A 12500-nucleotide genomic window follows, 5' to 3' on the forward strand; every position below is an offset into this window, starting at 1 on the left:
ATCAGACCATTTGTTTTTTGTGGTATTTTAGTTAACAAGGAAATATAGCATCATGTTCCATGTTCCGCCCAAGGACCTCGCGGACCAAGGACATCATACTGTAAAGCCTGGTTCCCACTTGTGCGATAAGCACAAGTGCCTGGCTTGGCATAATGTAGGGGTACCAAATGGTCCCTTCAAAGTGCTCGCAAAATTTGGCCATTGCTCGATTTGCTTGCAAATTTTAGACGAGTACTCACCTGCTAGTGCTTGCAAAATTTTTGCAATCAGTTGCATGCTCGAATCCTTGTTGAAGTTTGCTCCTACCGTTGCTCGAAAGTTCATAAATAGTTTTTCATCAATGTTTTGGTAGAGAAATAATGCTTAACTACATCTTACTGAGCCCCTTTTGATCTACTGTTGTTTTGCTATGCATAGTAGACACACTTCAATATAAAGCAGTGTAGCGGAAACTTTACCAAGTAGCTCCAAGTAGAACTCGAAGTGCTCACTGTTTGCAAGACAAGTTTGGTCATTGTTCGTGGTTGTGAAATAAAACACAGTGCTTGCATGCTTGCAAATGCTCGCAAAGACCATTCGATACCCCTTAATGCCTCTAAAAAGGCTTGTGGTGTATGAAGCCACCTAAGCAAAAAAAAGAGCCATAAGTCAAATGGACTTTGCCGAGTGTTGGGACATGTAGATGTAGATGTAGATGAAACACAAGCACAGGCATAAGCGTAAGAGAAATTGTGTGGGAACAGTCGTTACACGGGCATTATTCCACTTGCGTGGCTTAATTCCACAGTGCCATTTCCACATCATTGAATAACAACATGGAACAAAAGAAGTCATTGTTTCAACAGCTAGTTACATGTGGGTTCTGGTTGGCATATTAATAACAATGGGTGCTGTCTCGCAAATTTGCATGTGCTGACCATTTAAGTCATCAAAGATTTTGACTTGGCAAGGCAAGAATTCAATGTTTGATAAAACGACTTCGGGATTTCTTTAGTCCTGTTCTTGGACCATGTTTTTCGAATGTATAATATTTCCATGCCGACGTTTTAAACTGCATCTCAAAACAGGAGCCTGCAGGCAATATGATGCAAATTTGGTGTGCCACGGTTCCATGATAATGACGTTTTTTGATCAGGCGGGATGCAGTGTGAAGTTTTGGGCTTTGTCGCAAGTGCTCAGTGGCCTGAGACCAAGTAGAATATGAATTTTCTGCTGGTTTCAGACAACCTTTCATAGCAGGATCAACTTTGCTCTTGCAAAAAAAAAACCTACCTGTGAATGGGCAGGGCATCACAAGAACTTTTACATTGAAATATGCTCTTTGTGACAAACTTTGTTGTTGGGAAGCAATTAGTTTCTAAACATCATGCTAACAGGAAGGTTGATGGGATGTTCATAAATCTTGTTTCGACCGTTCATGTCAGACAGCCGCCCAAAATGATTGTTGCTTTCGACCACGCTCTAAACAGACATGTTCTAAACAGAGATCAGTATCCTTAAAAAATAAGTCTCCATAGTGAAAGCACTACCCACATCATGGCAATATTAGTGATAAAGCTGCTGCTTACCATCCTCACAAATGTAAAAGCCAAGAGATTGACTGTTTTGAAATGCTTGTTTTCGTGAACATTGAAGATTGATTGAAGAAGACATACCATTTCGTTCGCAAGATGAAAGGTCATTAGCAGTTTCCACACATGTTTTGGCTTTGAGCCTAGACACTGTTCCGGCGACTGTTCCGGCATGGAAGTGGTGTGGTGATAATCGGTATATTTTTTAAACTCTAGATCCAGACAAAATGAAAAAAGCTTGATAATATGTCCATGAATTTCTTTTGCAATTCTTGCAGTTCTCTTCTTTCTCTATTTGTATGAAGAGTTGAAGGACACAGCGAATAGATGTACTCACTTAAGAGTGTTTTTAAGGTGGCCATCTTTATCTCAAAATGGTCAGCAGTTCTTTCCTTTGTATAATACTCCGCAGTGTGTCATCGAGGGAAAATGGCGACCAACATTATGTATTTAGCGACCTTTTTGTGAAAGAAGGTCGCCAAAAGGCGACTTAGAAAAAACTACGCTTCAAGTGCTGATATCTCGAAATTAAAACAAAATTCATGACGAGAAATAATTTTTTACCGCTTTATTTTAGCAAAAGTTTCTGCTAACCCCAGTTATTTCAACGGTGAAAGCTGGTTGCAAATTGGCGACTCCTCCATATATTTTAATCACAAAGGGAAAAAATTCACTCACAAATGCGACTGTATTGGTCACAATTTCGAGTCCTGATTTACCATGAGTATGTAAATACATTGGACGGGCCTAATTTTTAGTTTTATGAATTGTTGAAATTTCCGCATAATCCATATTTGCCCATAGTATGGCATAAAATTTCCGCATAATCTTTAATTTTTTTGCGCATCCTATTGGAAGTCCAGTTACATGTACACCGTGCTTGCCTATTTTTAATGTTGGTAAGCTTTGTAAATTGATTTAAGAAAACAAACATCAAACTTGAATATTTGACTGCACTATTGGACTTTGTTATTGTTTGTTTTTGGAAGGGAAAGTAATTATGTTTATACTCAATTACATCAATCAATTTGAAATAAGAATTTTTATGTAAAATATTGGATTGTAAACTGATGCATGCTCTGTCATGAGAAATGATTCGAAAATGTGATTAAAACAATGAGGACTCACTGAGAACTTCGCTTGTGCTGTACATGGCAAATTTTCAACTTAAATAAAATATAGCCTAAACATAGGGGTGGACCATTATATTTTTTGAGGGGGAGGGGAAGGTTGGGCAATTACAAAAAAAAACTCCTGCACAGCAAAAGTAGAGGAAAAAAATCATGCACATTGGACCAAGGGGGAAAAAAATCGAGCAAGCCTTTCTATTCGTAGGATCCTGTTAGACCAAATGAAAAACTACCGTAATCTGTAATTTTTGTCATAATTTAATTTCAACAAACAAAAATGCTTTGTAATTATTTGTACATATTTGTCAGCAGAATAGAATTTCTCAGTTGTTTTTGTAACCCAACAGGTAACAATGAATAGACTAAAATGCAACTTGTATCAGCCTGGAGAGAAAGCAGTGCTTGAGGTACATGTATCATTTTCTGTTCCATTCTTGTATAGGGCATGCATATCTCATGAAATGCTCATAGTTGAAGATACTTTTATTAATAAATAATGAAGACTGAAAACTGATGGAAATAAAATTCGTTCACAACCTTTAAGTGCTAAAAAATTCTTGCACAGTCCAAAGGCAAAAAACAAATTCTTAACAAGACAAAATTCCCCAATCCCCCTTAAAAAATTAAATGGTCCATCCCATATAACGATATGTATCTACATTTACATGTACAACAGAGAACAGACAACAATAACAAAATTGTGAGGTACTTCCATCAACATGTGTATTAAAGCAAAGCTTCAGTCATGTGAAAGACATAGTGACCATGACTCGTCACTGACATATGTACTGGGACTATTAATTTTATCCTCTCTATTTAAGAACAGACCTGTTCAAAATCTTCAATGGGTTTTGGGTTATGGACGTGTGTGAACATGCAAGTTGTTTGCAGTGACATATTGACTATTGGAGGGCTCTTTCTTTTGAATTTGTTTATAAGCATCATTCTCACACTTAAAACATGGAGGTTAATGTTGATGTTTTCTGTGCTCATATTTTGGTCAACACAAGAGTTCGTCATTGAGTTTCCTGTTGTTTCCATTTCATTTACTCAAAGTCGTCATGCATTTGATCACCAATAATTATGCTAATTTCAACTGAAATTCGTCATTATTCTTCATCAAGGAAAAATTGTCCACAGTGTATGAACAATAACAAAATTAATTTAATTCCATATAGCACTGTAGAAGTCTTTGGTAAGTTTCCTGTAGAATCTGTCTGGAAATGGAGAAAATGTGGAAGTTTATCAAAACGAAGATACATGTATGCAAGGTGTCACTGTGACACTAGCTGATTTTCAAGTTGGAAAGTTAAAGGAAAGATTGTTCACAAATTAAGCTTTGGTTTATCTTCCTTTTTAGTATTTACTAAGTTACACTGTACCTGTTATGAATAAAGAAGATCAATCAGTGGTCTGCAATTTTGTGTCTGTGTTTTGATCATGAAGTCCACGTCTCTATTATTTGTGGCCAGCAGACCAATTTTAATTAATTCGCATTATTTCATTCTTGTGGAGTATCCAATCTGGAGCTGTAGATTGGATTTTCTTGTGTCTGATTGGATCATGTGAAGTTGGTCACGCTATTGCCTGTCTGTAATCTTTCATTGAGCTGATCTAAAACGTTGTGGATGGTTAAAGAGTGGAATGCACTCGTGATGAAAAAAGAATATTTTATACAATGTATGTTTTCATTTTGTGGGGCACAACACGGACTCTCCTAATTATCTTGAAGACAGCAACAGTGTTTTGTATGAAAATATATACAATACAAAGCAAAAAAAAATCTACAACAACTGACCGTTTTTTGAATAAAGGTCCATTCTACAGTGTGTCAAATGCTTTCTCAAAATCTAAAAAAAGAAGTAGTCCTCTGGAAGATTTTCTTCTGCAGTGTAGTAAGTCCATTAATTAGGTGAATGTTGTCTCGAAGAAAGGGCCTTTCATAAATCCGTTTTGATCACTGTTTATCAGCTTTGGTAGGTAATTTTAAGAAGGTTTGCAAGAGCTTTTGTCGCTACATGCTGTAGATAGTCACAATTAAGGAGCAGAATTAGGTATCAGTTTGTGATAAGGAAAGGTTTTGCATCTTTCTTTGGAATGAGCTTAATAATTCCAAGTCAGTATGTGAATTCAAAGATCACAAAAGAAGACACAAGTGGTTAGTGTCCTTTCAATGCAGTAGGATTAATAACTCACTGAAAAACTCCCCATTAAAGTACATCATCTCTAGTTGCAGTGGGGAAAACTTGTCCATTTTCAGACATTTATTTTAAAGAAGCTATTAAGCTAGTGTTAACACTCACTTTAATAACTGTGCCACATTTTCTAAGCTAAGAAGTACATTCAGCTTTTCTAATAATTAATTTTTGCAATGTGTGACAGTGAGTGGTTTATATTAAATTTATATTATTGCAAAAAATGTCTCAAGTTGAAAAAGTGCCAGTAATGGAACATAATGTCAACAATGTTTATCACTCAAAGGTGATTAGATAAAGACTCCATCACTAACTACCAGCTTTGTAAGTTAAAAAAGAAAAACAATAACCATTCTGTAGTTTGACATATCACAGAAATTGTCTATTTAAAAATGATCAGTGCCTCTGGATATAATGGAAAACTTTCTTAACTTGCTCACTTTCCATAATGGCGAAAGAGCTGTTGCCAATTAAATCAACTGGTCCATAAAAACACAGCTTAGATGAACATCAGGAACGTCATCCCTCATTGGCCAATAAAAGGTATTGCCTGTGTTTGTACCATGCCGAAGGAGGAGGAGGAGGAGGAGGGTAAACAGTTATGGCTGTTCATACTGTCGCATGGAACAAGAAGTAGATCTTGGTTGAGAATGTTGTTCATTCCTTTTAACGCTTGTTTTGCAGGCACTGTCCTTCAGGACTCCCCTTACAGATAATTTCTCCCAGCCCAAGCAAACTTCTCAGGTCATAGTTATCTATCAATGTGCTTGAACTGCCAAAAGTGATCCTGTCAGGTGCAATGCAGTCAATCATTGCAGCCAAAAAACAGGGTAACTGAAATGTTGATGACTTTGTCAACATTGAGTTGGGTATAAACATTATCGGTTGGTAATCCACACTGTACATGTATTTTTGCCTGTTCATTGCTGTTCTTGTCATCACCTTGAACATCATTACCATCGTATCTATCAGAATCATTGGCATTACTTTCAGCATCTCTGTTATTTTCTTTGTACTCTTTTTCTTGCACCCTTCATGTTTAGTAGGGTAATTTTGAATTTTCTTTCTCCACTTCTTAGTTCTTTCAGTGTTTGACGACATACTTTGTTTGTGAAGTTACAGCTCACCTAGGCAGCCATTTTGAATTCAAGAACATGTTTTTTGTGATCCAATGATGCATTGTTTGATTCAAGTACATGCTTTTTGCCTTGTGATAGAGTTCTGCTTACATGTAAGCATTATTATAACATGTAGCACTTGGACATTAACTTTCAAATGCAATGAACTTTGAGAGAACTAGTTTTTCAGATTACAAGCTAGGATGGTGTTTGCAAAAAGTGGACAACTGTAATAACAAGAGGGTATGGGTAGCCTACACTTTGTTTGAAGGATTTTTTGCCAACTGCCTTTAAGTTCACAGTATTTCAGTGGGTTTTTACAATATCTTGATAATTATCCAGTTTCATTTATGTAGTCCAAAGTCCACGGTCCACATTCCCTTACCCAATGATAGGGTTAAGTGCGGTCATGGATATTTGTTTACATTTAAAACTGTTGTTAACGGCATTGATTCCAATCAAAACCAGAAAAGAGATGCTTTGCAAGTCTCTAAGATGATATTTGAAAATATTTAATACTTTTTCTTAACAATACTGGGAGAAGTATAAAATTACAATTATCTGTTACAAAGTTATACGATCACCGGATATTGCATTCCATGCCACAAAAACTTGTTTCCAGTCACACACACACAATTCTTTAATACACATTTTTCCATCAATCTGTCACAGTCTTCCTTGGGTTAGTGGTCATTGTGATTGCATCGAAAGGAAGAGATACCGAGTTTGAATCCCACTGCCCTCTACGAGAAAAAGAAATCTTACGCATGCGCAGCCAGAGCACGACCCGAAAAAAAAAAGAAAAAGTAATAGAATTTTTGTAATGCTGAAAATTAATGTTGTGTTACTGATGAGCTTTGCCATTTGATGCTGTTTGATTTTTACAATAATTATTTTTTTGAAGTGGTGATGCTTAAAAATGTGTACCTTGGCATTGAACATATATATGGGGTAAAAAGCTAAGTGCAATTAGCAACGGGTATATCATAGTGATTCAGAACAGTAATTATTGTACCATAGTCAAAATTGAAATAAAACATTATTAGGCATATCTAGGATGCTGAACTTGTGAGAGAAAAAATGATGTCTTTAACCAATCTAAACAGAATTTAGAGACTGACTTCCTCTCCTTAAAAAAAAACTCCCTCCACAGCAAAATTCCCAGTTTCTGTTAAATACATTATTATAGTAGTCTAAAAGAACTTTTATTAAAAAGTGAGGAACAAATAAACCTTGTCCTAAAATGAGAAAATACCAACAAACCTTGAAGGCTTCAAAATGTTGCAGAGGAGAAAGTAGCCTCTAGAAGGATGCCTGCTGCTGTCACACTGATAGAAATATAAAGTTTATCCAAGGTCTTACGTATGTTGTGTGAAGCAGTTTGTGTTACACACCAGTGCAGTAAAATTTCTGTACTCCTCTTTGTAACATTAATACAAGTTACTTTCCCCTTTGCAACAGCTGATATCAAAATTAATAGTAATTTATGATAAAGTTTGCAGAAATAACATTGATGGTAAACATTTTGTAATCATATTAAAATAATACAATTACCGGTACAAGTTGCTCTTTCTTTCTAAATTTGTTGTCATTTTCTTAGGATTTTGTGCAAATACAGACAGTTTGATTTTTCAAATGTCTGGTCCAATTTTCTGTGGAGTGACTCTCCAACATTTTAATTTTGTTTTCTTCCAGTTCTCTGAATGCTTCTTTCATTTCTTGGATTAAATTTCTGTTGGAATCAAGGAACTCTTGTATTGCAGTTATCACTTGTTTTAATTCTTCTTCTTTGTATTTTTTGCTCCTTAGCATGTTGAATGGACTATTCACTGATCTTGTGGTTAATCATTTCCCACATCAAAGTGGGGTTAATACTGCTGTCACTTGACTGCGAGGTAAAGAATTTAGTATTTCTTTATAAGGCTTTATATAGCTATATTGACAATGATAAAATACTTTTATTGAGAGTGTCAGTCATGGCCATACTCTATGATCTCAATCATGTGATATAACATACTTGGAAACTCCTTTCTGCAAAACACTGTACCTATCAGTATTGCTTCTTTAATCACAGTATCAAATTATGGAACCTTATATGTAAACTAATTCAGCCCAGTGACTTTCTAAGCAAAAAGGCTTTTAAGAACAGTATAACTAATTTGTACAAAGGTGAATGAGCAGAATGATGTCTTTGACCCTGCCAAACCATGCTCATGGGGTCTTGCACGTTATTGTGCGTCCCACTGGCAATAATAGTTTATGCATTTCTTAAGATTTTTACTGATTTAGTTGGGGGGTGCCTTGCATGGGACTCCAGGTGCTATTTGCATGTTATCTTTTGGTCTTTTTTTGTTTTTCCTTTTGACCTGTAACTATTAATTTTCTTTGGAAGAGAGACTGACCAATAAAGGTGAAAAAACAAAACAAATATTCATCATTAGCACTTCTAATTGTTATCCAGATTTTTTTTATGACTAAACATTATCCAAGAGGGAAGCTTCCAGTATCCTGGGCTGTGTTGGTTGGAATGCATTGCCATATGGATTGTTATCAGGGAATGGTCTGTGTTAAAACAAAATGAAATGGCTTTGGCTTACTTGGCAAAAATCTAGTCAGCAATGAATTTCAGGTTTATGCTGGCACCAAGTGAATTTGCGAGAGTTTGGATTTAGGGTTCTCCAGTCATCCACAAAATCTTGGTCAGCAATACTATCCTTAATTACACTGTAGTTAAGTGGATTTGAAGTACGTTCTGTATTGACCACCTTTGTTGTCCTTATCAATGTTCAAAACCAAATTGAGATATCCGCCTATTGTTATCTCTTCTCTTCTGAAGTTGCTAAGATGGTTGATGGTGTCAGTAAAACTAATTGCACCAAAAACCTATCCTGGATTCCAGAGGTTATTTTCTCACTATGAAAAGAGCAGCAAAAGGGCAAGTCGGGACGCGGCAAGAAAAACCTCTGGTACAGGCCATTAAAAGCCTCACTTCCATGCAAACTAACTTATTTTGATTGACTTCCAGAGTAGGAGCTTATTTTAGAAACTTGGGCAAATGGGTGTTATCCACGTGATAAAAAAATATTTTAGCAATGTTAACCGGTCACTCCACTGGGAAATTCTCACGGTTGAGTGAATAGATCGTTGTCACTGTCACGTAACAAAAAAATGAAATCAAAGCTGTTGAATGAAATAATCCAAAAACTTGGAATGTTGTAGGAGACAAATTCATAAATCACCTCACCAGTTCTCAAGTCTGTGCGATACATCGTTTCTGAGTTTTTTGTTGAAGTGTTTCACGCAGCTACACTGTATTATTTGATGCAAATGCAAACGTGAATTGGAGAAATAAGAAAATTGCATTCAAGTCCTGGAATTGGAACTGAAAACATTTCAAGAACTTTACGTGGAGCCGTGGACTTGAGGCATTGAAGTGTAAAGATGTCAGAAGCTCACACCTTTGCCAAATTCCCAAACAAAATCAAAGTGTGTGTGTTGGATTATGCCCCCTTTAAGGCCACTCAACAGCAAACATTCATTCAGCGTCAAAGAGACAACTTAAGGTAATTCCTTAGTATTGCATGGCACATCTCTACTGCGCATGATTTTCGCGTCATTAGCGCGCGCACATGAGCACGTGCGCATCCAAAACGTAAGAAATTTTGCTCAAACTAAACCACGAGCACGGTGACCCCCGATTTTTTTTTCAGCTATTTGCTAGGAACAGTCTAATAAAGAACATATTTGAAGAAGAAAAAAAGTTTGATAGTAGAACATGAATTTTTTTTGGAAAACAGTTCCGTACTGGGTGTATTTTACCCAATGCGAGGACTTCAAGCTAACCACGGAACTGTCCCAAAAAGTGCACTATTCCCACAACCAGGGAATCAAAGTCGGCGTAAATGAAGCATTACTGCTTATGTAAATTAAAGAAGCTTTATTTTCAAAATAAAATTTTGTGTCTTTAAAGTAACCAAGACTTACTTCTGTATGAAGGTGATTCGAATTTTTAAGCAAAAACAGTAAAAATACCCCATTTTAAGAGCCTGCTGACACGAAAACAAGCACGGTGACCCCATTTTTTTATTGCATTTTTTTGATGTTCATATCATGAATGTTAATTATGCCAAGACCCAAAAAAAGTTTGATAGTAGAACAATTTCAAGGGAATTACCTTAACCTCAATCTGCCAGCTATGAATTTGTGATTATTGCGTCACGATCATCACTGTCACGTTCATAGTCTTCTTGTATTACACTGGTCAGTGAAAAACTGGTTTGATCATCCCCCTTGACTTAACCAATGGTAGTCCTTATAAAGAACGGTTTTTCGATTGACTAATGAAATCTCCAGGGTCAAAAATTGACTCTGGAAGTGGAAAGCACAACATGATTGGAGCGGCATGTTCAGAAGGGTTAACAGCCTGTACCAGAGGTTTTTCTCGCCATTTCACGACTCGCTCTTTTGTAGCTCTTTTCATAACGAGAAAATAACCTCTGGAATCCAGGGTACCAAAAACCTTACATAGACACAAAAGTATACAAATACAAGCAAGAACATTGGTTAATGAATACTAATTAGCTGAGTAGGAGTCTGTATCAAAAGTTGATACAACCCCAGTTGATTTGTATTGAGGTTCACTGAGGTGCACATGTGACTCAAATACTGCCTATTGATTGATCATAACTGTTATGAATTATTAATGAGTTTCACAAAGTAAGTTATTGATCTTAATTTTTATGTCTTGTAGAAACTCAAAGGAGGTCAAAAGAACTCATAGACAGTGTCCTTAAAGCACAGGAAAGGAAAACCAAAGCCAGTAAGTGTATTCTTTTTAACTTTGCATGCTATGTTCTAAGTCATCAATCAAATGTTTTTTGTAGATCTGGTGCCAAGTTTTGGAATAGCATCCCTCCTGATGTAAGAAAGTTATCCAAGTTCAGTTTTTCAAAAATTCAGGCCTGAATGGGACTCTAACCTGGAGCCCGTTTCTCGAAAGTCCCGAAAACTTTTCGGGCCCGAAAAGCCATTTGTGAAAGTGCCAGCCGCTTGATTTGGAAAGCCGATCTTTTGACATGTTTTCAAGGTAACAAAAAGAAAAGTGACTGTGAAGTTTGACGACTTAAATCCTCTCCGTTCTTGAGATACAAAGGGAATTGTGACACCCGAAAATGGCCCGTAAAGTTTCGGGACTTTCGAGAAACAGGCCCCTGGACCTCTGCGATGCCAGTGCAGTGCACTACCAGTTGAGCTATCATGTTGACTGGTAGCCTGTGAGCAGGCTCTCCGAGGTACTGGGGTTGGGGTAAAATGAGAGTCTACCCGCATGACTTTTTATTTTGAATGTCGCGTCCAAATTTTGGACGCAAAATACTGGTTGGCTGAAATTAAATTGCTTGGTGACGTCACCACTGACAAGCTCTGACAACAAGAAAGCCACTTCGGTTCACAGAGATAAAGTGATCAGAAATGCATACATGTCTGTATGAGAAAATCGTAGAGTGTTGCAATATTACCCTAACTTAACGCGATGAAATGGCTTCTCTGCTGGAAGGAAAGGAAGCCTTGTCTCTGTGATCTACAGGATTTTCCAACTGTTCTTAGTAGCGGTCAAAATAGAACAAGGGCGACATCATGTCACTGTGGTACATGTAGTTTACTGTCCTCTGCAAAAAGGTATCGCTGATTACATTTTGACAGAAGCTTGGGCCTTTCACCTGCCTCAGTTGCTGATTTAACGATAAAGGAACTCTACACAATTTTAGCAAGAATTTAGTTAAGCGGAAAAGGCGGCTTTTACAGGTGATTGCTTGATCTCCTGTTAATTCCGCAATACTCCAATACACTTAAAAACAAAATATTCCAATTTTCAAATAATTATTATGGAATTAGTGAAATATGTATCTGTAATCACAAATGCTCTACCACTTGAAATAAAGTGGTGTAGGTATTAGAATATCTTTTGTATCTGTCTAGCATTAAAGTGTAATGTAGTCTTTGTAATGCCTGTATTCCATTAAAATAAATCAAAAAGGATAACTCCGCTTCGCTTTACCAAAATGTGGCGGTGGTTGTGGTCACACACAGTGGAGATGCGGGCAGGGAAAAGGCATTTCTCTATTAGTCCTATTACGATTCCCGTTGTTTTAAGTTTCTGTGCTAAACATTTCCCTGACGAATGAAACACATTTTCCGTGGAGATGGACTTCGATGAATTACCGGTACAGAATATTCAGCTACGCTTTACAGCATCTGCAGTAATTGTTAGGATTTCTGGTGAAGGCTTCCTTCCTTTTCAATTTTTGGGAGTTTCTGCTTCCAGCGATTTGAAATACACATTCCGTGGCTTACTGTTTATATCAATGTTTACTTTGGGTGTGTGCTGATTGGCTAATTTTTGACAGCTCGCTCAGCATGACATCAGGAGGCGGCATTCAAAATTCAGAGGGATGCGTGCAGGCTCTCTTTCTCTCCCGCCGCAGAGAG

General features: G+C 36.9%; 1 protein-coding gene and 1 long non-coding RNA gene across 5 annotated transcripts in view; one reads left to right on the forward strand and one right to left on the reverse strand.

The window, feature by feature from the left end:
* LOC137970964 (uncharacterized) overlaps nt 1-2515 on the reverse strand; it is a 22521-nt gene extending 20006 nt beyond the window's left edge. For 2 of the 4 annotated variants that reach the window (XM_068817647.1, XM_068817646.1), the window contains exon 1: nt 1569-2515. In XM_068817647.1, the coding sequence (XP_068673748.1) occupies nt 1569-1745 (177 nt within the window). In that variant the 5' untranslated portion in view covers nt 1746-2515. Of the gene's footprint in view, nt 1-239 lie in introns of all 4 variants that reach the window. The other 2 variants (XM_068817648.1, XM_068817651.1) reach the window with 2 other exon arrangements.
* Nucleotides 1-12500, forward strand: part of LOC137970967 (uncharacterized) — a 23887-nt gene that overhangs the window by 2448 nt on the left and 8939 nt on the right. The window contains exons 3-5 of the long non-coding RNA XR_011116899.1: nt 3049-3108; nt 7824-7909; nt 10765-10833. This is a non-coding gene — a long non-coding RNA (uncharacterized lncRNA). The remainder of the gene's footprint in view (nt 1-3048; nt 3109-7823; nt 7910-10764; nt 10834-12500) is intronic.

Source organism: Montipora foliosa, chromosome 9 (assembly GCF_036669935.1).
Source record: "Montipora foliosa isolate CH-2021 chromosome 9, ASM3666993v2, whole genome shotgun sequence".
NCBI classification, from domain to species: Eukaryota; Metazoa; Cnidaria; class Anthozoa; order Scleractinia; family Acroporidae; genus Montipora; species Montipora foliosa.